This window comes from Manacus vitellinus, unplaced genomic scaffold (genome assembly GCF_001715985.3).
Source record: "Manacus vitellinus isolate BGI_N305 unplaced genomic scaffold, ASM171598v3 scaffold_57_pilon, whole genome shotgun sequence".
NCBI classification, from domain to species: Eukaryota; Metazoa; Chordata; class Aves; order Passeriformes; family Pipridae; genus Manacus; species Manacus vitellinus.
In genome coordinates, this window is record NW_021940666.1 from 164,649 (window position 1) to 190,821 (window position 26,173).

The following is a 26,173-nucleotide window of genomic DNA, read 5'->3' on the forward strand; positions in this document are numbered from 1 at the left end:
AGCACTGTCTATAAACTCCAGTAGGAAGGTCAGCCCTCTGCTCTGTTCCTTACACAGCTTCCAGCTGTGGCCTTGGCAGGAATAAGTCTCATGTTACTGGTGACAGTCCAAATTATGTCCCCATCTAGGAGATCTAGATTACCCATTTCCAAACTTCTGCAGAAGAATGCTTTCTGACTTGCACTTCGGAAAATATTACATTTCCAGGTATCGTTGTTTCAAAGAAATATCTTTGGATTTGCCAAGTAAATCATTGGATTTTGGAGGGGGAAAAGGCAACTCATTCCACAGTGACTATGTTATTTTTCCATAAAATGTGATTTATTTGTAACACTGAATATACATAACTATTTGCTATCAACTTTCTTGAAAACACAGCATGCAATGTACAGAAATGATGCTTTCGTGGAAGTTCATGCTGTTGTTGAGGGCAGTAATCCAGGTGAAATGCAAACAATCTTGAGTTAAAAACAAGTAACTTTTTTTGTACATTTATATTTGAATTTTAGCATAGAGAGTATCTTCAAATTTGTTTTTTGTTTTCTTTGAAGATAGGACATACATTTCTGCAAGTTAGTTTTATTCCCTATTGTCCGGGAAACGAAATAGTTACTGGAAACCCATTTATTTCTCATGTTCTTCATCCCATTTATTTTTGCCTCTTTCATGTTTGACCAAGCAAAAGTAATGAATCCTAATAGGCAGTTATTGGATGACTTCAGCTTGCATTCCACGTTAAATGTAAACCCTTGATAAAGAAGTTCCTGCATACCTTTTCATTATAGCACATTGTACTCCTATTATACTTTGCCTGACTTGTATGACTTTGTATCCCCTTTCTTCCTCTTATATCTAGGCCTTCTTCCATCCAGCAGTTCAGCATTGATTAATTAATGATATGAAGACAATTATAAAGATGAATGTTAAGTTTGGCAGAGAACTGCTTAGTTGATAAATTCACAAGATGACACCGTGGTTGCCACGTAGGTAAGAACTAACAGCATACAATTTTGACACTGTTCTTAATGAAACTTTAAAATGTTGTGGTATTTCGTATATAGTATTTCCAGTTTTAATTCTCTTAGCATTTTGTATGAATATTGCAAAGCAGAGTTGGACAAACCATTTCATACTGTCTGATCTTTAAATAATTCAGTTGTATTTAATGTGTTATGCTTGTGTTATTTGGTTCTATTTATCTTGAAGTCAGTGAGAGAGGAGGGTTGATTAGATTCTTCAGTCCAACTAAGTATTTGCGTAAATAAAAGATCAATTCCACTGAAAAGTGAAGATTCCCTGGCAGATCTTCCTGAACAGATAATATATTCCAATTGTGTATTTCCAGTAGTCATCCAGTAATACTCAAAAAAGCCATGACCTATGGGGAAAAAACATTCTCAACCAACCCACTGCTCAGCTGCTCCACCAGCTGAAGCCTTGTGTGTGTTAGCTGAAGATTTTTGTTGTAATACATCTGTAAAGTCCATTTGTGACAGACAAACCCTGGGACTCTGACTCATGAGGATTAACTTGACCATGTATTGAAAAGGACATCCAGTGTTATATCGGCACATGGAGCGTTCCGGAGGGTCAGTGTCACTGCAGCTTTCTGGCATTACTGGAATAAGCCTTCTTGGGAATATTCCTTCTCCTTAGTGTCACGTGTGCTTTAACTAGCCGTAAAAACCAAATGATATTGTTACGGTTTAAAACGAAATAGAGAAATCTAATTTTTTGCGCAAAAAGAAAAAAAAAGAAAAAAAAAAGCCAAAACAATACAATCAAATCTCCGGGGAAAAATAGTACAAAGCTTGTAGTAAAATACTCATACACAAAGAACTACATACGGGATGAGGACAAACGCTATCTGGTATGTCTCAAACCCCAGACTGTCTTCTGGGTTCCTTTCACTTTAAAATGAGTTTACATGGTGTCAGCAGAGAGCAAAGGATTTGGGGTATATTAACTGTATTTCTGTGCTTTGCTACATTATGAGCGTGCCCAGCACAGAGCCCTTCTGCCCCGAGGGTGTCAGCCCCCAGCCCTTCTCCCCTCACGGCGTCTGCCCCGAAGCCTTTCCACCCTCATGGTGTCAGCCCCAAGCCTTTCTGCCCTCACTGTGCCTGTCCCAAGCCTTTCTGCCCTCACTGTGCCAGCCCCAAAGCCTTTCTGCCCTCACTGTGCCTGCCCCAAAGCCTTTCTGCCCTCACTGTGCCTGTCCCAAGCCTTTCTGCCCTCACTGTGCCTGTCCCAAGCCTTTCTGCCCTCACTGTGCCTGTCCCAAGCCTTTCTGCCCTCACTGTGCCAGCCCCAAAGCCTTTCTGCCCTCATGGTGCCAGCCCCAAAGCCTTTCTGCCCTCACTGTGCCAGTCCCAAAGCCTTTCTGCCCTCACGGTGTCCTCCCCGAGCCTTCCTGCCCTGTCGCTGTCTCCCCTCCCTTGCGCTCCCTCAGGGCGCCTTGGCCTTGAGGGCGGCCGCGGTCGGGCCTGGGAAGGGGGCGGGTGCTTGGAAATACGTCTCGTTTCCAGGGAGATTTACACTTCGGAGGGGAAAGCGTGAAGTGTTCTGTTTTTGCGTGGTGGGAGCAAAGTGAAATTAGCTGCGTTACGGGCGCGTTGCTGTCTCTGCCCGTGCTCCGCCGGCTCCCTAAGGGGGCGCGGCCCCGTTTCTGCCCTGGAGCCGCGGCTGCTGCCCTGCAGAGCTGGGTAAGGTGTCGGTGCTGTTCCTGCTGGAACCTCTGCTCCGGTGAAATTGGGCGGAACAAGGTGTGTGTGTGTGTGTGTGGTTTGGAATTTTTTTAAAAAGGCAGTTTTCCAGCTGAGCACAGGAAGCCACCACGCTCTTGGGCCTGTCCTGGAGAGAGCGGTGTCTCTTTCCTTATTTTTAATATGTAGGGCTTGGTCTCTTGCTTTTTGTATGGATTGTTTATGCAGCGCCCGTTCCAAAGTCTGGAAATACTTATTTGATCTAGTCAGGCTGCTTGATTCGTGGCATTATGAAAAGTTTTGTCCTGCCACAGGTCTGCGAGGAAACTCCATCAGCGCGTTAACTGCATTAACATCTCTGTCAGCAGCTCTTCCAAGGCTGTTCTGAATCCAGATGGACCAGAAAGTACGGGAAAGTTTCTCCTGCTTTCACTGTGAGCCTCTCCTTGCCTGTATATCCTCACACAGTTCACCTGATGCTCATTCCATTCATTGCTTGTGTCTGGTTTCCCCCATGTTCCAGCCCTCATTTGAAACCCTGGTGCCCTTTCTGGTTTAGTTTCCTTGGATGCCCCAGTGCCAGTTGTCATAACCATGGTAATGTATTTTTTTAGCTGAAAAAATAGCATGTAACCAACAGTAGAGTGCTTCGAGCTGCAAAATTTTTCTCAGTAGGAAAATTTAAATTTGTCATTCACTCAGGAATTCCTACAAATATGTAAAACATCCACATTTATTGAGTATTTTGAGTAAGATCTCAGTCGTGTGCCTCGTGTTCATGGTAAAGGCTAACAGGAAAAAAAGCTCTAAAAGTATGTGTTCAGTGTGTTTGTGTCATCTTTAAAGTGTTGCTGTTTTTTGGTTTCCTATGTCTTTTGAATTCAATTTTTTATCACTGTGTCACGTAACTGTGGTCTTCTAATGCTCTTTACAGGAAGCTCATGCATTCTGTCCTGCAAAAGTGCTGTACCCTTTCATGTATTAGGTTGGGTACCCAAAGAGGGAGGAGAACCCCTGCCTGCTTTCTTGCAGTCTCTGTTGTTCTGGAGTTTTGGGGGCGCTGTGGCGTGAGCAGGAGATATAAAACTTTTTGTTCTGGTTATAAGGCTGTTCCTTGCCTTCTCCTGCCCTTCCTGATCTCCTGTGGGAGCTGTTCCAAACCCGGTGCTGCAGAGATTTTCTTACTCTAAACAAGAGCTAGATGCACATATATAGAATTAGGGAGTCGTTTCTATGATGAGAGAGGATTTTCTTTGATCACTAGTATTAACGTTATCTATGATGCTCAGGCAGCAAATAAACAATTTTCATATGTTATGCCCCACTGAGATAATAATTGAGTTCCTTTTGAAGCTTTGCCATAGGGATACCAAAATATTTAATATTTAATTAGTTGAGGAATGGTTTGTAGAGGAAAATGTGGTACTTCTTGTCAGACACCTTTAAAAGGAAGAGGGAAGAAAAAAAAGAAACAAACCAGCCTTCAGGGAAATAATTTTTTTCTGGATATAACATAGATACTTCCAAAATGTTGGAAAGAGGTTCCATATCAGCAGTGAGTGAACCTGCTGACACAGGAGATTGTTTGCTCCTCCTGCTTCTGTGTCCCTAATCTTTTGGATTAGATTTAGGCAAGAGAGCAATTTATTCCCCTTAATGAGTCTGTCATGTAAGAAACCCTCCACAGCTCAGTGTGGTTCTGAGTGATGCAGTCAGCCTCCCTTAACTGATAAAACTAAATTTCACAGGTCTTTATGTTTCTCGTCTATGGGGATGGTTTTCTTCATTCCTCAGCGAGAATATTTTGAACGTTCATATTATATTTGTTTGGACTGATCCCTTAATTGATGGCACCGTGTCTATTTATTTCCTTGTTCTACACTTGGTGTAGATGTTTCACGACTATAACCACGAGCAAGTAGCAGCTGCCACGTGGGAATGCTGCCTGAATAAATCCGTATTTTTTGCAGTGAATCACATGTGAATGAGCTCTGAAAGCTGCAGTTCTGCTTGCTTTGTGCTGGCAGAGTGCTGCTGCTGGACGGGGAGATTAATTTGGGCTCTCATTGCTTCTAAAACCTTAGTCCTTGCACAGACGTGCGTTTGGGAAACGCTTCGATTTCTGTTCCATGGCTTCAGCTGCAATTACGGTGCATGGAGGACGGCACAGTTCGGTAGGTTGTCGACTAGGTGGCAGCATGGTGTTTAAAACGGGCATAAACGGCTTTTCGTCTCGCTAAAACTCCTCTGGCTTTTTCTGTGCCTGTAAAATTTGGGTAAATCCATGTTCTGTTAATACCTTCAACAGCTAATGCCTCTATACTAATAGTTAACGGGATGCTGATTAAATATTGAAAAATATTAGGATTGAAAGGTTAGGGAGAAGGAGAATTTAATCCCACATACAAACATGTTATAAGTAGAGAACAATTTTGCAGTCTTAATTAGAGTGCAGCTCATATAGTTTCCTCTTTTAATTTGAGCTGAAATGAGTTATCTTTTTTTTCCTAGTTTCTTAATAGTATTTTTACTTGTGGTTGAAAACACCTTCAGTTATTACCTGTGGTCTTACCATAGTATTGCCCTATACAAGACAGACACAATATATTTTGTAATTATTTTTGATTACAGAAAGTAAGGATCCTGATAATGTGTTTATGTGTTAGCCCTACTAACCAACTAACATGACATGAAAATTTTATATCACCCATTTTTGGGACATGCTTGGGCTGGCTAGCTTGTGAAAGGTTATGTATTTTCCTCAAAAGAATTCAAATTACTGAAGGCAACCTCTTGTTCAGTGGTAGGAAAAATTCACGTTCCAAGCAATGTAGTGCTTGGACATTCAGCTCCAATCTCCTGAATGTCATCCAGAATCCAACAGGTAGCTAATACAGACTCTGGAGGAACTGACAAAACATAACTCTTCAAGTTATGTTTCCTAGAGCTCTGTATTTGATGGGAGTAATCTTTACTGGGTTATGATCTAAAAAGCTGAATTGGAGCACCGCAATAATTGCTTGAAATACTTACTATCACATCAAAATGAAGTATTGCTGATTGAATAAAGACTCTCAAAGGGACTTTCCCATATGCTTTCTGGGTCATCAGTTTGGTCTTCTCAGCTTTCCTTCTTTTTTGTTCTTTTTTTGTTGTGGTTTTTTTGGCATCATATGATGAGTGTCCATATAACAAGCTTAGCTGGTTTATTTAACTGGGTATGAAAGATAGATGAAGATGTTAACCATAGCACTGTATTTTATAATAATTAACTTACCTGCACTCCCTAACAGTTAGTTAACATGTTGAAACAGAGTTGGAAATGTGGAGGAAAAAAAAGAAGAGGGAAAAAAAGAGGAAAAAACGCAACTAAAACCTTCCAGGCAAACTAGTAGAAGTAAACAACCAAACGAGACCAATTGCTTCTTGACAAAGAAAACCTGAGGGTTCTAACAGTGGAGAGTTCTTTATCCAATACTTTTCCCACAGTTTTATTAAACTCTGAAACTTTGGAAGGTGATATGTCACCAACCAGGTTGTTTCAGATTACTGGTGACTAATGATGGTTTTGTCAGCAAAGATCCTAAACGTTTTTGAGGACAGTTCTTGTGCTGTCTTGTGGAGGTAACATTGGTTTCCACCTGGACAGGACATGATACTTTCCCAGGCTTTGACAAAGGTAGCTGTAGAAGAGGTGCAGAGCTTCCACAATTAAAATCTCTACACTTATCAAGAAGTTAAACAAATGCCATTGAATTTAGGCCAGAAACTGCTGGTTCCATAGATAAGGGCAGTTTGATGTGACTGTGGCTGTTCTGTCTTTGGAAAATAAGAAGCACTTGCACATTCACAAATCTCTTCCTTGGCTAAGATGAGCTGAAGTGTAGGATGTGTACTGTCAGGAATAAGTCTGTTATTTTAAGTATTCAGCTGTTAGAGTGGCAAAGAACAACATCTTTGCTTTCTTTGGTAACAGGCTTTATGTTTTATGCCCTGTTTCAGAATTCCTGCCACGAGTCCTCTAGACAATTCTGCCCTGGTGTTGCTAAGGTAAGCTAAAAAAAAGTGTAACCTCAAACTTTGGGAAAGAGCATGAAAAAGGGTAGATAGAGCCACTTAATGAGAGAGTAGGTACAGCAAAGTGTGATGATGATGATGATGATGATTAATCCATTAGTAAAGGGATGGGGAGTGTTCTCCAGAAAAGCCTGGAAGAAACAATCTGGTTCCACCAGTGTTCAAAGGTGTATTGTCCAAATTGCACACCAATGGTAATGTTGTACTTGACTCTCACAGTATAAAAAGCAACACACGATCCAGATCTATGCTCTTGGCTCATTTAAAAATCCTGTAGTTGCAAGGTCAAGGAGAAGAATTTCTGTTCACTTTAATTCAGTAGAAGAGAATTTTTGTTTTTGTTCATTATAGACGAATAGAGAGGTAGAAGGACCCAACCTAGGACAGCTATTCTTTCATTATGTGTGCTTATGTAATGTATGAATAAGAGGAAATCCCATGGAACTTTAGTAAAAATCAATATTTATTTAGAATGAAAATTAGCATAAGGCAGTCCTTTAAAATTAGTACTTTGCATTGGCAGTACTACTTGATTTGCTGTGAAATTTCAATAAGTCGTATAATTTCCTGCATTCAAAAACCACGAACCTGCCTCATCCCTCCTCCAAATGATTTTTGATTTAATATCACCACTACAGAAATACAAATATCAGATTTTTATTGTCTTATGGTTTTGAGTCTTTAAAAGGGTCTCCATCTCGATATTCTGTTTTGAGGGAGAACATAATTGCTTGTAAATGAAAACCAATATATTTGTATATTAATCTTAGCTTTTAGAAAGAAATTGTCTTATGAGGTTGACAATACATTTTTGAAAACTGAAAAGTTTGGGATTTTTTGAAATTTGATTAAAGAGTTGCACTTCTGGATCTGTACAGATGGATTCTGGGTGGGAAAATTCACTGTGTTGGTTGAGTTTGGGTGATGTCTGGTGTACACAAATAGCTGTTTTTCCGAAAAAAAGACGGTATAACTCTTGTTGGAAGATGTAGGAGACAATGAAAAATAACATTTATCTATAAATCCCTAAATTGAAAAATTAATTAAGGCACGATTGAACATAACTGCATACAGTATTTTTCAGCCTGTAAAAGTTTGAAAATAAATAAACCTATCTACAGAAGAATGTCTGAATCTAAAGTGTATATATATAAAAAAAAAAGCCAATTGTGATAGGGAGAGTGCTGTCTTCAAAAATTATTTTTTTTTAATTCAAAGTGATCCCAAGAAATTTAAGATGGGTAAAACAGGTGGTAGGCCACCTAAAGGCCACCTTTACATTTGGGTTCTTAACAAGTCAATGGTCCTTAAAAAATGTAGCTTATTCTGGATTTCTTTTCTGCACTTGCCTTTACATGGGCAACGTACCAAGTTGTCTTATAGCCCACATTTTAGGGCACTGTGTGCCAGGAGATTTTCTTACCCAGGAATCTTACCAGGAATCCCACCTGGCTTCTGCAGCCAAGGTGTGAGACAGACATGATGTGTGGAATCTGGAAAAGGGTGAACACCTGCTTTTGCTTTCATGGTTTTTTTCTGGTGAGCTTTTCCTGGCAGAATCCTGGAGTCTGGGCTTTTAGATGCCTTTGGTACAACTGGCTGCTTGTTTTCTGATTCCTAAACTTATTGTGTAAGCTATAACTTCAGAAAATTGTAATTGAACTTGAGGATTTATCTCGTCTTTATTTTTTTGAAGATAACAGTGGGTTGTAGTAAAATCTGGTTTTAGTTCTCTCCAATAAAGGAAGACGTTTGAACAGTATAAAAAAGACATTTCCTTGGAAAGTGAAAATGTGTGTGAGACTTATTGTCTTGTGTTTTTATGAACCACACAGTGCCTCTAAATGTATTTTGGTCTTTAATGGTCATAAAGTTAACTTTATGTCGTTATTTATTTATAATACTTATGACATCTCGTATAAAACTCAGTCATACTATGCCATTTCTGTGTGTAAATATTTTTTCAAAATAATTTTATTTAAAAGCAAACAGTGTTCTATGCTCTTCAGTTTAACATGACAAAAATCTGAAGCATGATTGTTAAACTGCAATCTGACTTGATGGTTCCACAGCAGGACTGACATCTTGAAAATACAGTAACTCATCACATTTAGATTTAAATTCCAGCTCTTGACTGGACACAGCTATGTCTGTGGGTGTATTAGGTGCCCTGTGTACCTGGATGAATTTATTGCAGTTTTGTACTGTTGTACTGCAGTACTTTTGTCCTTTTTTCCCCAAACAGTTGTAGGAATGTTTCTTGCAGGTAAGAAGTCAGTTTTAGTGGGCTGCACCTGAAACACAGAGGTGATAGAGTTCATTCTTATTCCCCATTCTGCATCTTATGGGGACAGACATATTTTTATGGCCATCCCTTTGATCAGAAGTGACTGAACTTAAGCAGGTAAAGTTTGTCCAATAATAATTTCATTCCTGAGCTTCACCAAGCACAGATTTAATCCTTCTGCTCCAGTGTAACTTTTCTGGAGGCAGCATTGGCAAACGCCTTGGATTATTTTAGGGCAGATGTTTTGCCTCCTTCTTGTGTGTAAGTGCTGATAAACAAACAAATGAAAATCAATAATTACTTACCAAGGTTGATACGTCCTTAAAAATTGATCCAGCCTCTGCTGAAACGCCATAAATTACCCCGTTTCTAAAAAGAAACTCGGGGTGTTGCAACAATTTACCTGAGGGGGGTTTTGTAGAGAAATATTATGGAATTCTGCACACATGCAATATTGGAATGTGTGAAGTGAAATAGCAGGGGCACCCTATTTCCAAATAGTTTTTTTTTTAAGATATTGCTCTCAGTTGCACTTGGGGCATCTGAATGCCTTAGTTAATATCCAAGCCTGCAGTTGTTATTGTGGTAAAATGATAGTGTGAAATTGCTGCTGTTATACTATAACAATAAGGACGTGACTCATGTATTTTATGTACACATGCATTCAACTGTAGTGACAAATGGCTTCATGCTGTGTGATTAAATGCATATTAGCATTTGCCCTAGGCATTTGATTATTACCATCTTTACTTCATTACATTACCACACTGTATGGCCATATAATTTATAAGATAATACAGACATCACTTTGTTGCTGATAGGAATTATTCTGTTTTATGGATGGTGTCCTTTAATTTTGCCTTTCATGGATTATAAAATTGGTTAATATCTGCTGAAGTGAATCACTGGAGAAGCAAATAAAGATGTTGGCCTCGGGTCACAGTGTCATTTGTGATACTGGCAAAATCTTACAGCCTCATTTATCCCTGTACATGATTGATAACACCATGGGTTAAATGGAGAAAGCTTTGCTTCCATTAAAGGATCATCATGAATGAAGACCTCCCACTTAAAAGTCAGGCATGATGAGAAGACAAGAGACTATCTACAGGTCAAATTAAATAACTTAAATAATTTAAGTGGAATGACAGTGTAATTTGTTCATTCTGTGTTATTACCCTGACCCCTATCAGGCTTATAGGCTAACTTACTTTCTAGTGTAGGGTATTTAAGATGTAATTTTTAATAAGTGCTTTTCAAAGATATAAAGCCCTTTATAACACTTAAAAATGTGTTAAAATGGATTTTTTTAATGTGCTTTTTAAAAAGTAATTTTTGTCCTTATTTTGTTAAACGTAAAGCAAATAATAGGAAAGCAAATATAGTAAATGCTTCAAAATAGGAACTTCAATCTTTCCTTTTCAGACAGTTATCATATATATGCTTCAGATTTTTTTTTTTAATTATTTTCCAGGTATTCTGACAAATACCAATTGCTAAAGTAAAAATGCATCTCTTTGGAAATATCTTTTGATTACACAAGAATTTTTTTAAATTTTCTGGGATGAAGGGCATTTATTATTTATCACGTAGCTCTGCAGTGGCTCTAGAGGATTGTATTGATGTGTGATATCGAAAGTAGGCATTTTATCAGCCTGGTAGGTATTTTATTTTGTGTATTTTAGTTTCTAGCCAAGCAAACTCGTGTGCAGGTAACTGAGTTCTTTGATCTCTCAGCGGTGGAAGAGACCACGGAGGTGTCCGGCGCTGAATTCCGAGGAGGGCAGGAGGGAGTGTGTCTAACACACACTGTCCCTTGCAGATTCCAGCAGTAGGCTGGGAAGCATTTTTTGTTGCAGTTTTGGAAAAGCTGCCTGAGTACAAATTGCCCGTGAGAAAATAGTACTGTCAGGCTGAAGGGATGGGGGAAGACTCAATGAGCTTCGCTCAGGAAAGAGGGAAGGTGTTTATCCTCACTCACGGCTTAGGGAGGGGAAGCCTTGTTTGTTAAGTGCTCCTGCTGAGATCACTGAGCTGAGAGAAAGCCCATGGATGCCTGAGGCCCTTTTTCTTCTGTCCCTCAGAGTATAGCCTTGGTTTGAAAACATCCCCTTGAGAAAATAATTCTCAGATTGCTTCTGTGATGGGAAGGAAAAATCAGAAGCCCCGGTGTGTATCAGTTAATGTACATTCTTCTACTGGCTGACCTGAACAGAGATTATTTCATAGCTGAAGTTCACTTCTTCAAGTGCACCTGCCTTTGTGGGATGGATCCTTTTTCTGAGCCAGGTTTTTCACAGGCACTTTTAATTTTTTTTTCCCCTTATTAACACAGGCTACCAGGATTCTCCATGTGGTACCAGCACTGTCTTGTAGAAATCCATCGCTTTAGGATTGCCTAACTCCAAACCTGTAATGTCACCTGACAGCAATGGAATTAGAGCATGCATCATTATATTTGCAAAAGTGTCCTCTTCAGATCAAAATATAGGATGAGTGAAAGTGAAATCAAATGGCTCTCTGCCTAATCTATTGGGCATAATATGACCATTTTTATTGGATTTATAGCTATGATCATCTCCCAGTACTTGATATCAGAAGTTTGTTTGTGGTAGTTCTTCATCAGTTATTGGTGCAACATCTCAGTAAGGAAACAGTTTTGAAAACTTGAGTGAAGCAAACAAAATTTTCAATGTGCTTTTGGGAGAGTGTGAGTTCACCGATTCTAAATTCTTTGGCTAAAATATAAGTAGTGGTTTTTTTATCCTAATGTTTTTCTTTAAAAAAACCCCGTGTCTAAAATGTATGCAGATTGCCTGCACAGTGCCTGATTCATGTTGGCACATTGACACAACAGATTTGCTGCCTGAAGTGGTGCTTGTTTATACATGGTTCTTATTCAGACTTGATTTGCTGCCTCTTCAGAAGTCCTTCAAACACACACATTTTGACACCGACAAAAGAATTTATATATTTCATACTGAGCAGTTCAGTGTTGGTCATATGTTTGAAAATGAAAGGCAAAAATGAGCCTGATTTGTCTGTTTTTAGCAAACCCATTGTTTCACTAACAAAATAACTTTGGTGGTGGGGCAACTGAGCAAGGAGTCAATCTATTATCCATGACCAGCAGCTTAAACGTGATCTATGTGAGGGGTTTATTTAGACAACAGCAGAAAAAGTGGTGAGCCCTGATTTGTAGTTGTTATGGCCCCATGATACAGACCAGGTCTCTGTTCTTCCTGCAGGAATTCTTTCCTAGAGGTTCTGTGGCAGCAGCCAGGTCAGTCATAACTCCTGTACTCTAACCCTACCTCTGTAATTCTTAGTGCAGAGACACACACGGGGTGTCTCTGGGAGGGACAGGGTCCTGTATTCTAGTGGACTGGTGAAAATTCAGGCTCAAGAATTAAAAATTATAATCTGGGAAGTACAGATGAAGTGTGTGCACTTGTTCTGGTTTTGTGAATAAAATGTGAAATAAAATTTTTATGAATAAATCACCTCTGATGTCACTAACAAACACGCTTCATTCTAACAGAGGCACCTGGGGCTCATGTTAGCACAACTCCTTGCTTGACAACAGTTGATGCAGCTGGCTTAGAGTGCAACATTTTGATACTTGATCTAGTAGTAGCAGAATCAGAAAGTTTCCTTGTTAAAATTCAGAAGCAAGGACTGTGAGTATTACCTTGAGTTCTTAATTTCAGGCCAGTCTGAAGGTTTCCTTTAAAAGTGAGCCCGTGTTGTGATTTTTGAAATCTTGTAGGTAGGCAGTTACTTTTTCATGGCCTGATGCATTAACTGCAGCACCTTCATGCCAGTGCAGGGCAGGAGATCTAGAAAACAGCCCGTGCTATTTCTTTGTGCTCATAGTCTTTGTTTTTAAAACTAAAACCAAACCAAAAAATAAAGGAGAGAAGGAAAGGAATACTCCTTTCACAGAAATCACAGAAATCCTGTGGATTACTGATAAAGCTGTTTGTTTTCTTTTACAATATTGCACACAAATTTGAAATGGAAATGTTGCTAACTGCACAATGGCTGCAGTTGGTAGTTTTACTCTTTTCAAAAATGAGTTCGCTTCCATATTTGCGAGTTTTGCAGTTTGAATGTTCTCTTAAACCGGAGAGGAAATGCACATCTTAGTTTTGCAGAAGCAAGTTGGAAGAATGGATGAAGACTTCAAAGCCCAGGCACTTGACTCCACTCTGCAGAGTCCATCGGAGACGTTACTTTCCATTCGACTGTTGGACTTCAAGACGAGTTTGTTGGAGGCAATAGAAGAGCTGCGGATCAGAAGGGTAAATTTGTTTGTATTGGTTTTAGTGTCTTTGTCTTGTCTCTGTCTCCCTGTGTGTGTAATCAGAGAAAATGCTGCAGAAGTGTGCCTGTATTTTAAGTAACTCACCAGCCAGGGTTTTGTTTAAAAATATCCTAGGCTTAGGTAGTGTCTGTATGACAGATTTCTCTGTAGACACCACAAAGACAACAGGGTGGTAGGGGAATGAATTTGGTTTTCCTGTGCTAGTGTGTAGAGTTGATGGTTGATGACCAGGCTATTGACAAAATTATCTGCATTAAATTTTTGCATTTCATTGTAGTTCTTCTCTTTAAGAACAGACTTTGACAGAAAAGAAAGAATCCAAGTAATTGCCAAGTCCCTAAGTCTTTCTCTTTTCATAATTGATTTGGCATTTGGCAGAAGAGCAGTGATTTTTTACTTATTTTTGTCCATTTATTTGTGCTCTTCAGAATTACATAAGAGGGCAAAGAGCTACTGTGATAACTTTATTTCACCATTTTTAAATTGCTAGACTATTAAGCTAGATCCCTGCAATAACAGTGCATTGAGTATTCAGGGTGGGGGTATTTTTTTTTTTAACTGTGAGTTGAATCATCTTGTAGTACCAAGGTAAAATTGATTCTGCACTGGTGAAGGCAGCTGTGTTTTCCTGTAGTTAATTTTTCAGTTGTATTTTTCCCTGGTTCCTTTTTTAGTTGTGTGTGTGTGTGTAAACATTTGGTTCTATTTCCCCCCTCAGTGTTCCTGAACTGTATATTGTGTATATGGAAAGACCCAAAGTGTATCTTGCTTCATTTGATGAATTTGACCTGTTCAAAATATCTGTATTATTACTTTTAAAATATTAGTATTGATGACATGCTTGATTTATGCTTATTTTGATCTAAGTTAAATGCTATAATCCTCTCTTCAAAAGCCATAAACAAAAGAATGACTGCCATAAACAAAAGAATGACTGCCATAAAATAAAAAGTAGAAAAAGGCTGCATGATGCTGCCTTCTTGGTGCAGTATTGTTGAAATCCAGCATGGTCTGATCCCCAGACCTGTGTTACAATGGTAGTGTTTGCTCCAGCCTAACTATTCTTGTATTAAAAAGTAAAGACTGAGTAGTTTATTCTAATAATTGCAGTATATTTTCTTTATAAGATCTGTTAGCTGAATTCCATTTACATTGTTAACTTAACCTTGCATTTTTGATGCACTTGGTCAGAGCCTGCAGTCTTTATGGAGTGCTCTGGAGTTTCATCTTTGGGGATTTTTTTTTGGTTTTTTTGGTCTGTTTTTGTTTGTCTGCTATACTACAAGATTACATGACTGTGATTTTATAAAATTACTTCACCCTGTGAAGGTGAGTAATTTTTTACCTTAAAGGTATTTTTAGTTTCAAAACTGATGCAAATGCCAATTCCACAGTTAAGACGTGGCCCTAAGGTCCTAAAATAGCTGTGCTTTCCTTTACCCTAAAAATATATATATTTTTTTATATTTACCTGTTTAGGTGGAAATTTAGGTAAAAAAAAGGTTGAGCGTTTTACAGGCAGCCAGTTTGAAATCTTCAAGTATCCCTGGATGCATCTTGTTTTGTTTTGATTTAACAATCATTTCAGGGCTGCTTGCTTAGTATGTTTGAAATTTGGAATATAAAGCATTAATATTTTGAACAAGCAAGGGTTATAGAATAATATGGCTGTGCCTGATGCCATCTTTTTAAGTAGAACTTTGTATGGATGTTTTTGCCCAAAAAAAAGCCATCTACAAAATCCTCTCCTGATTTTAGGCATGAATTTTTTTACAAATTCAACCAACATGAGGTTATTCTGTCAACCAGCCCTGAGAAGAAGGTAGTACAGGGGTAACTCAGAGGATTACTGTACTTGTCCTGCACCCTGCTCATTTTTCCACGGACAAGAAAGAAACATAAAAACTGTGTCATCTGCTCCATAAGAAAGCAAAGGAAAAGTTGCAGTTCTGCAGGTTTCTTGCTACTTTTACCACTTCTTTTCCAGGTTCTAGTGGGGTTCAGGAGACTTGACAGCCTGAGGGAGGCAGCAGAGCCAGTAGGGTGCATTTCACTCTCAATTTTGTCTTTGACCTCTGGCTTGACCTTAGATGAGATTACTTTACATCTGTTTGCTTCTGTTTTTCTTCCCGTTGTTGGTCTTGCTTGTCACTTGGGAGATTCTTCAGGACAGGAACTTTTGTGTATTTTGAATTTAATAAACTGCCTTGGATGGTTGGTTAAGCTGCAGTATAAATTCAGATTAATAAAAATAAATTTGGAGATGAAATTAGCAGTGTGAAGATAGACAGATGAAAATCAAACTCTTAAATATGAAAATATTTTGAGAGACTTGATGCAGTCCTTACTTGATGTCATCAGATACTATTTTAAAGTAGAAATATCTTTTTTTTTTTTCCTGAATATGCTTATTCAAATCATGGAGTTACTTCAAAGCATCTCTCAGTTTTTCTTGGTTAAATGTATAGTTGTATTAAATTCTCAAAAATAGTTTGAGGATTTTCTCAAAGTAAGTGAGATGAAATCCCAGGCAGATGAAATCCCAGTCACTGATAGCTGTGGCTGTTTGTTCTAAAGAATAAATTGCTTAAATGCTAATACTTGATACAGCTTCACTTTATTCTTTTGGCTGTTCCATAGGGTCTTTGTTCTCAATATGAATTGACATAATATGAATATGTATGTAATTAAAACCTACCAAAAATTACATTTCTATTTCTTCTTCCCCCCCAGGGATTACTTCACACTCCAGTAGTTTGAATGTCCTATTTTTTTTTTTTCCAGTTTAGCTTTCCCACTCATCAAACACTGATCAGGGATTCTTTTGTGCTGGGTATCCCATTCACTTTGTTCCAGGTCTGCCAGCCTCGATCCACAGTCAGCTGAGTGCATCTTATTGGGTTATAAGAGATGATCCTTTGCTTAAGGGATAAATATAATCAATTTTGGCAGCATGAAGCTGTGGAGTAATAGGTCAAATTGGAAGTCTTTAATGCTTTCTGAAGTATAATACATGTAGGACAACTGACATTAGGTCTAAGAAAAATGTTTACAAGGACAAGAAAGCAGATATATTGTGTGATTTTCTTCCTTGTCCTAGATACCAAAAAAACATCCTTAGGCAGAAAAGCATGTAAACATAAGAAATCAAGGGAATTCTAACACCCTGGGGGCATGGATGGTTTTAAGTAGCAGTTGAAGCACCGTGGATGTTGATTGGCTGAACACAAGGAAGATAAATTTTAGTGATGATTTGTAAAATTTTAGTAATGTTTTATTTGGTGCAAAGGATAAGCGTCAGTGACCTGTTTCCATACCTGAAAACAAGCAGCTGTTGAGGCTCTTTCTGGTGTTAACTGAGACCTCATAAAGCCTGGGTGATGCTATAGATTCTGTCCTTTGTGCCTTGAATTTATTAACTTTGATACTCTTCTGTTTAGTCAAAGTGACAAACAATAAATTTTACTCTTTTCTCTTTGAGCAGTTATGATATAGGTATAACTTGGTAGTGCTTCTCTTTTAACTAAAATACTTAGTAATTTTTTCCAGCTCTCAAATTTTCTTGTGTTTCTCGCAAGGGTAATATTTGCCATAAAAGAAAACTGTTATATTAAAGAACATTAGATTTCCAAAGAGCATTGATTTTACCCATAAAAAACATTTTCTGTGTTCAAATAAAGATTTTAATATAGGATTCTTTAGAATCCTGGACAAACTCTCACCTCCCACCCCAAAAAACCCACGACCCTTTGTAAATTGAAGCCATATTGACTTGCTGTTACTGGTACTTACCACTCTACTATTTGACATCAAGCACTACATGAAACTTTGGCCTTGCTTGAGCCAAAGGAGTGTGTTGATGTAGCAGGTGGCATTAGAACCAGCCACCAGAAGGGGGGATAAGATGTCTGATTGGCTAAGATTTTCTACCTGTGCTCACAGGAGTTTCATATCTGATCACAGCACAGAAATGTGGGGTCTCAGAATTCATTCTGCAATCAGTTCCATGTTGTGGACAGGAATATTCTTTAAAAGCTGGTTGGTGCTATCATTTTGCTGTTCACTCACTTTCCCTGCCCTTATTGCTCTTTTCCCCTCTTTCTTTCCCCTGTTTTTCTGAGTTTCTGTTGCTTTCTGTCTTCTACCTTCTTCTGTTTTGATATGTGAGACCTTTTGGTGCTTACCCATTTCCATGCTGATGCCAGTGAGCAGCCACTGAGGAAGAAAACACAAGAAGGATATTTACTTATTTGCTAAAATAAGTAAATCCTGACTCACATCTCTTGCCATGCTGCAGACAGACATTATGGCTCTCACAACACCTCTCCTGGATTTTTTTTTCCTGGTTGCTGTTCTCAGATGCCACAGTTCACCCTGGTGCTGCAGAGCTAGATGTGCTCTTCTTTTCAGAGAGTTTTGAGCAATTTATCTCAAATTCCTCCTACTCTAACTTTGCTGTGGCTTTGGCTCTTCTAACCTGTGTCCTTCAGCACAGAGGCCTGTTTTTAGTTCTTCTTAGAGGCAGGACATGAAGGAGCTTTGCTCACCCTTGACTACTCTCTCCCTTTCCTAAAATGTGCTTCTGCTTTGCACTGCAAAATGGGACTGGAAATGTCACTTGGACCCAAAAGACAAATTGCTTTTTGAGATATTAAGTGAAGAAAGTTGATGAAACCATAAACTTCTCAGAATGGGCAAAGCAGAGGGACTGAACTTGAGTTATCAGTGGCATTACAATATCGGTGGACATGCCAGTTATGATCATAATGGTCATATTTGTTGGCTTATATCTAGACCTAAAAAAAATCCCTAGAAACATTACGATATACTAAGTGCTAAATCTTGTTCGAGGTGTGTTCTGCAGAAGAAGAACCTCCTTCAGAGGTGTAGAACAGCAGAAAAGTTAAAAAGGTCACCAGAGGCACCTGTAGCTCTGTAGGCAGCTCTGTGGCAACCATCTACAGTGACCAAAACCATGAGATTGAATGAAATTATTGCATAAATACAGATTTACTTTTTTTCTTTTTAATTAAACAGAGCTTGGTTTTAAGTTATTTTCAGGCTACTGCATAGGATAAGTATAGAATCATGAAAGAAAGGTTTTAATACTGTATGTTTTAATACTTGTTCATGAGAAGGACAATTAGTACTTTAGAAAGTAAGGGAGAAACATTTTCTGGAAATAAAGAGACTGCTATGAAAATGCAAGATTTTAGTGAGGTTTATTGCAAGGAACAATTCTAACTGCTAACAAACAATAGGAATGGTGAAGAGTTTGATTTCATTTTCTGAATGGGTAGAGAAAAAAAAGAAATTAAAGAGGGGAGAAACAATTCTTGCAGTTGGAGAGCACTAGAAGTATCAACGCAATGCATATCTAGGAATACATTTCAATAGATGAGATTTATTTAAATATAGAACAATTGCAGCCTGTGCAGTGGAGTCAAGGACAGAGCAATGAAAGATTTCCAAAGGAAAAAGGTGGTTGGGATACATTTCTGTGTCTCTGCTTCTGGAAGTTTTGAGAACAGGTTCCAAACATATGGTTGCTACAGTTTTTTGTTAACTGTCATAACTATTAAGATCCAAAAATGTTTTATCAGGAACTAAAGTTAGAATAACTCTGCTATAAATATTTTCTCTCCCTTTGAAATCTGTGCTGGAAACCAAACTTAAAAATGATATCCATAAAGTCCACTAAAAGTTATACTGCTCTGTTTAGTTCATGAAGGGAATTCTAATTATAGTATGAGACAATGGGAAACTGTAGTTTCAGTGAGTAGTATTTGATTGACCTGCATGAGAATTGGATGTGCAATTTTGTAGGAGGTAGATTGTGAGTTTGAAAAAGATAATAAAAGTACCTAGCAGCAGTTTTGGCTGCTTGGACATGAGCCAGCTGTACTCTGTTCCTAAATCTGTTCAGGGTCAGGAACCGAGGGGGCTTGACCAATCCACAGCCCATCTTGTAAAACCACAGCCTGAAGCAAACACTTTAAAGAAGGCTTGACACTTTCTAAAGGTTATAACGAGTAAATAAACCATCAAATTACTCCTCTTTTATTGTTATGGTAGTCTTTTTTATAAAAACACTTAAATCCATGTAGTCCTAAGGCGCCTAATAAAAAATGAACACTTCTAAGGTTTTGTGGGTTTTTGATACCTCATCAGAGTTATATACAATATACAATATCATTCTCCTAAGTATAACAAAAATGTTTTTGTCTTATTAAACAGCTGAGAGAACTTCTAAAAAAAAAAGTGCTTCACACAAGTTTTAAAAGCTTTCCATTCAAAATGGGTAAACTGTAAATGTCCTTTGAAAGATGTAAAAATGATGGATAAGGCTTATAACTGTTGGCGATTTCACATGAGAACGTTTTTGTCATGTAATTGTCATTCTCAGTTTAAGTATTTATGATGTTTATTTTTTTCAACAGTAGTTACATACATTCACATTTTTGATAGTTTCCAGATTTTCCTTTATAATCTGGGAGTAGGTTGGAGGAGTGTTGTTCACTTAGAACTTTGGTTCTTAGCCTGTTTAGTGCTCCCAGCAAAGGACTTGCTTAAAATGGAATTTAATGCCATTTTCTTAAGATGTTGAGCAACACTTTTCCTAATAATATATCATTTTAATAGCATTTGTTGCTTAATGACATAAATGGTTTAAGATTACACCTTTATAAGAAGCTCTAAGTCAAACTTGTTTGGTTTTAACACTCCAGGGAAATGAAGGGGATGTATTTTCATTCAGTACTTATAGATTAGTATCAGAAGACAGTGTCATTGCAACTCTGAAGTACTATTTGTTAGGGCAGAACTGGGAAGCATTGATAATCTCTCAAGTTCTCTTAATTTTAATTTTTTTTTGCCTTAAAGCATATGAAATCTTTAGGTCTCTTCTCCATCTATATTCTACTGGTACTTACCAGAGAAGCAAAAGCTAAAGAACTTTTCTCTAGTTTTCTGTAAGCCAAATTTTAATTTTGTAGTTGTGTTTAGTGTTTTGTAAAATGCAAAAATTCACGTGAGTGTTGAGGTATATTTTTAGACCCTGCAAGAATCTCTTGAAATGCTCAGGAGTAGCCTCCTGTGGATAGAAGTGTGTTTCCATCCACACATGTACCTGTAAACTGTCAATCAAGGAAGTCAGTTTTGACCCTAGACCCTCTAAAAGATGTCAAAAACCTAATTTAAATCACCCCGGGATGTATTTTGCCATTTTATTTTCTATTGATGATACAGTGGGACCATGAATCAAACATTATACTAAGCAGAAGGGGTTGCAAAATCTTCTTTAGAACTGTTTTGCACCAGTTGTTGAAGGGTTGAAAATACCCCTGTATCAAAAACTTGGAACCCTCACTTGTACTGAGTTCAGGAAAGAATTGCATTTCTTAAAGATGCAGCATACTTGATAACCAAAGCATTTGTATTATTTGCTTCACTGTGGAAGGAGAAAGAGCCCCAGTTTGTTCTTTCAGTCTGTCAGGAAATGTATTATTTCGTCCAGAGGGGATTTTTTTTTTTCCTCCTGGTAAGTAATAGTTGTTCATGGTACTGCAATTCAGTAGAATTTTACTTAAACCCCAGTTTTAAGGCAATAATTTTTTTCGAGGCCTACTTTTAATTTTTTACTAGGAAAATCTGGTTTTTTTTTTTTCTGAGATGTCACTGTTTTTCTAAGGATTATAATCACTTCTTGACATGTGAGTCATTTCAAGAGCACTAATTTATTCATGAATTTACATTGCAGGTTTTAAACTCTAGTGGGGAAGTTGAACTCAAAAGAGCATAAATGTGCACATAATATATCAAAATACACTGTTCAAGTATTGGGAATATTCTTTTACCCTCACACAGTCAGCTTGGCCCTTGTTGGAGCATGTCCAACACAAGACCTCAACAAATGTTATTAGTGCAACAATTCATCAAAGAGAAGTCTGTCTTACCTTAATGTGGTCCCCTTTTCAAGCTGATCATCAGTGTGCAGAGAAAAGGCAGGAAATCTGCCTTTTGAGGCTCAGAGTGACACATTAGTGTAGCTCCCTAGGTCTTTAAGGGATATTCATTATTTTGACTACATGCAATAAAAGGACAGTGGTGAATTGCTTATGACATGTATCAAAGCCTGTTCTTGCAAGAAGTCGTGACTGTTCCACAGGGAAACCTGGTTTTCCTTTTTTTTTTTTTTGATTATTGTGTTTGTAAAAGAAAGGCCCATGCTCATAAAAATTTGGTTCAGAAGGGAAGCTGATTCCTGTTGGGAAAATTTGACTTTAATACCAGAATGTTTCAGGGAAATTCTCCTAATTTTTTACCATCTGTGATTATCAGCAGATAAGGCTCATTTATTATCACAGTAATAGTTTGAATCTTGATAAGGTGATTCTGAAAGAACAGGGAAACTGGAGAACACACCTTCCTGTTGCTAGTACCTCTTCTGAATTGTGAAGGAAACTTCAGACTTCAGTTATGGTCTTCTCAGATTTTCTGATAGCTCATTTTATCAAAAGTGTGTTTGTTATCCATGATTCTGTTTAACTTCTTTTATTTGATAGGTCTGGAGGCTTCTCGGCACGAAGGTTATGATAAACATTTAGCTTTTTCCATAATAACAGAAGTTATTATTGCTGACACAAACCTTTCACTTGTCCCTAGGAGATGTCAAAAAGCATAAAGGTTCAAATGCTGTGAGTGGAATATTTCAGAAGTCCTGAAGATTCTGAGTCATTAACCACGATTATCTGTATCATTGACTACAGTGGATCCATAAAGCATTTTGCAGCTTGCTGAATTTCTCTTCATCTCCTTGTTTTGACTCTCTTCATCAGAATCATTTTTCAGTGGTGAAGTCAAGTCTGGTTTATTCCCTTTGAGTCTGGTTTTGTTGTAAGGTGCAGAAGATAATATGTGTGAAGAGGGAACCATTCCTGCTAATTAAGAGAGCTGTAATCCCAGCTCCTAATCTTCTGCTATGCATTTCAATAGATGTTATTTGTTCTGCAAATTTTCTGACCAAACCACCTGAACTCATCTGCTATTTTGCCATATCCAGAGAGCTTCTGTTTCCTTTTTATCTGTGTGGTGTGCAGATACATGCTGTTGTGTGTACTGGACTGTAAAGCAAGAAGAAATATGAATACATGACTTATGTTGGTGTTTGATTTGCTGGTACTGTTTTATATTTGTTTTTTTGTTTGTTTTTTTTTAACCAGGAAACAGAGACTAATTATGAAGATCAAATAAATAAAATTGTTGTAGAGAAACAGGAACTTGAATGGCAGAAGGTAACTTTCCTACATGCTCTTAGAGTTTGACCTGCAGAGATTTAATTTTAATGTATTAACATAAATTGTGATTTGCTACCATTCCTCTTTTGAAGGCTGTTGTTATTTCTAGTAGCAGAATGTGGTAGCCAGGAGTTTATTGTTTAGCCATGAACATGTGTAGCTTTTTTATTTGATTTGGATTGTGCCTGGCCTAGAACTGTGTTTAACAAAAAACTATCAAAATATTTGGCATGACTGGAAATCTCCAGTCCAGAAGGAGGGAAGTATTGAAACAATAAGATATTTAGCTTAACGTGAGGCATGTTGACATATTAGTGTGGGGGAAGCTGTGCAGCAGCTTCTCTGTATTATGCTTGACTTTGGCAAGTGCAAATACAACAAACAACTTCCCTTGCAATGTTCTGGAAGTGACAATTTTTCCAAAAAGAATTCTTTTAGACGAGAACTTGTATGTTAGACATACTCAAAAGCAGTTTGTCAGCTTTTAAACATTCAGAATGAAGTTTTTGGTAACAGAAGTCTAACATTCTTCTTGGAGTTCGGGCTCCTGAGGTTATGCTTTCATAGGAAATCCATTCCCTTCTCTAATACAATCAAACTTATGACCCCTGTCAGTGGGTCACAGGATAAAAGGCTTCACTCTGTATATTTTATGATCACAGAAAAAACAATAATTTCAGCTCTATCCTTGATCTTGGGATTTTTAACATAGTAGTAGTAAAGGAAGACTATTTCATCTTGGAGTTCATCCTAACAATCTTAAATTAATAATCCTAACTATGTGCTTTTCTTTCCTGAAAGATATATATGTGCACAGAGAAACAGGAAACATTTTATATTTGTAAAAGCAACAGTGCTTTCAGTTTGTAAGCCTTCTTTGCTTTTCTTACCTAGCACTGCAGTTCTTAATAATCTGGGTTGAAAAGAGGTGATTTCCACCCATTCTGAGACCTTAAACAGCAATTTACCATTAATAAAAAGGTGGGACTTACAGGTAATTAGGTAAACTCTCTCTTTTTTTTCCTGCACATTGGCACATGGCAAAGGTAATGTAAAACAACAAGGTGTAGATTTGGGGAACTTCGTGTGAGCACATGTTCTGGAACTTCAAAGAACAAGTTCATACAACTTTCCTGGAGATTCCAGTAAGATGAAAATTCTAAGTCTGGCATTTAAATTGAATTAGTGTCCTGATGCTTTCTGAATGCAGGCTCACACTGACCTCAGTAGTAGTTCAGTGCATAGACAAGTTATCAAAGATTCCATTATGTTTTTTACTTCAGAGATTTCCCCTTCAGTCAACATTTCTGTCATTCATTTTATTTTACCTTAAATTTAACAAACTAGTTTAAAATAAAGACATGACTTCAGCTAAGTTTCTGGTTTAACATTACAATTTCAAAGCAAGTATTTGTCTACATTTTATGAAAACTGTTGCTGCTCTTGAGAAAAATGTGCTAGAGTAGGGAAAACAGAATAACTGGAGAAAATACTGCTTTACATATAATGAGCATACTCATTGTACTTGCTATAACATCACTATATCAAAGCTGATTTTGCCTTTATTTTTAAAAAATAACTTAGTTCTTCAGTCTCCCTGCACCACGCATACATGCCATATATGGAAAATATATTCCAAAACTGAATTTCTGGGAGAGTTATATATAATCATTGTCTTTGATAGTCTTACCTGTGAGGCTTTTTAGGAAAGGAATATTTGTAGACACTCCCCTGTCTCTTTTTAAGAGTAAAATGCATCACTTGAACATACAGTACAAGGAAGTGGTATGTTATGAAGACTTCAGTAATGCTTTTTTTTTTCATTACATCTGTGACAAAATTATGTAAAGGATGACTGTTTTATGAAGCCAAACCTATATCTCCATAAATTACTATATGATATCAACTTGAATTCCTATTATTTAAAGTAGTGTGATCTTAATTTGACAATACAGTGGATATAAAATTTTATTCCTGTGGTGAGTAGGAAAAGTCCACTGAGAGCAGTCAATTTGCTGTCCCTGCTTCTGGTTCTCTTACCTTTCTCAAGACTTCTGTTTTCATGTTTTGGAATATTCATTTATGTAGTATGTATTGTTTGTCAGATGCAGAGCAAAACTTTCCCTACTTATCTTACAATGAGTTAATGAGTAAGTACATGACTGTAAACCACCATGGATTCTACTCTTGTATCAAAGGGCAACACCTCTCACTTATAGAATATGAAAGCAACACCAATTTGCTGCAGGAAAGCAATTTTGGAATGGGCTTTATGTTTAAAAAGCTCTCACTTTCTCAATTAAGGCAGAAGAAGAAATTAGACTTCTTGTGTGTGAAACAAATGTTCAATTTATTTTCTCCCATTCATTCTTTTTAATAGTCTCGATTTATATTTGGTTTTGTGCAGCCATTTCTGATTTGTTTCCTATTTCACACTAATACATCTTACCTAAACTCATCTATATTTTGAGATAGCTATTCGAGGACAGAGCCTTTTGACTACCTTTACCTAATATATTTTAGTGTCTAGGACTTAGAAAACCTGATCTTCCATATTTGCCTTCCTTGGTAAAGGTGAAGTATCTTGAACAGAAGCATGATGCTTAAAGATGTTTGAGATTTCTAACTTGCAGAGTGTAGTATCAATCTATAAGATCATGACATGAAATAATAACAAAAAAAAGTACATCCTAACTAATTTTCTTGTTTTGATAGGTAAGAGTAAAGCCAGGCAGGAGGATGATAAAAATTTTATACTATGGCCTTACACTTAGTCTTTTCTGCCCTCCCTCAGCTCTTTCTTGTAGCTTGATAAGTGACTAAAGTTTTAACTAAAAGCAGAATAACAGATTGTTATTTTAAATGGGATTATACTTTTAAATGGGTATTAAAATTCTATTATAAGTACCTGGAACAGTGTCCAGATGCTGTGTTAAGATGGCAGTGGATGTGGATTTGGATTACATCTGCAGGTTGGTGGGATGGGTAAGGATTTGCTTACAGAAGTCTTAGCAACAGGTCTGTATTCCAGGGGTGAGAATTGTTACCTGTTAAGAATTAAAAGAGAAGCTGCTACCAAAGAGATGATTATCAGTTAATAAATGCCTCTTTTAAGTCTTCAGGGTTTTTTAATCAGTCATGTCTTTCTTAGCCAGGAATCAGGTTTTTTTCTGGAAATGCTACATATATGCTTTGCTGTAAGAAAATATTTAAATAACACTGGTGTTATTTCTCGTGAGCAGGAGACTCTGCAGCATCAGACAGACACGTTGCAGCAGCAGAACAAAGAAGCTATGGCAGCTTTTAAAAAACAGGTAGCAAAATAAGACTTTCTAGGTTTGACTGTGAGATTTTTCTAATATGATGGCAACATAGCAAGTTACCAGTTGGTGTGAAAATATTTTTCTGTTGCATAGAAAATGTTAGAATATACAGCTCAGAGAAATCATGTCCTTTTCTTTTTTCTGGACACAGTATAATG

General features: G+C 37.5%; 1 protein-coding gene across 3 annotated transcripts in view; it reads left to right on the plus strand.

Moving 5' to 3' along the window:
- Window positions 1-13,223: 13,223 nt before the first annotated feature.
- Window positions 13,224-26,173, plus strand: part of CCDC73 (coiled-coil domain containing 73) — a 53,623-nt gene continuing 40,673 nt past the window's right edge. For all 3 annotated transcript variants that reach the window (XM_018081828.3, XM_018081830.3, XM_018081831.3), the window contains exons 1-3: window positions 13,224-13,373; window positions 22,618-22,689; window positions 25,935-26,006. In XM_018081828.3, the coding sequence (XP_017937317.2) occupies window positions 13,242-13,373; window positions 22,618-22,689; window positions 25,935-26,006 (276 nt within the window). In that variant the 5' untranslated portion in view covers window positions 13,224-13,241. The remainder of the gene's footprint in view (window positions 13,374-22,617; window positions 22,690-25,934; window positions 26,007-26,173) is intronic.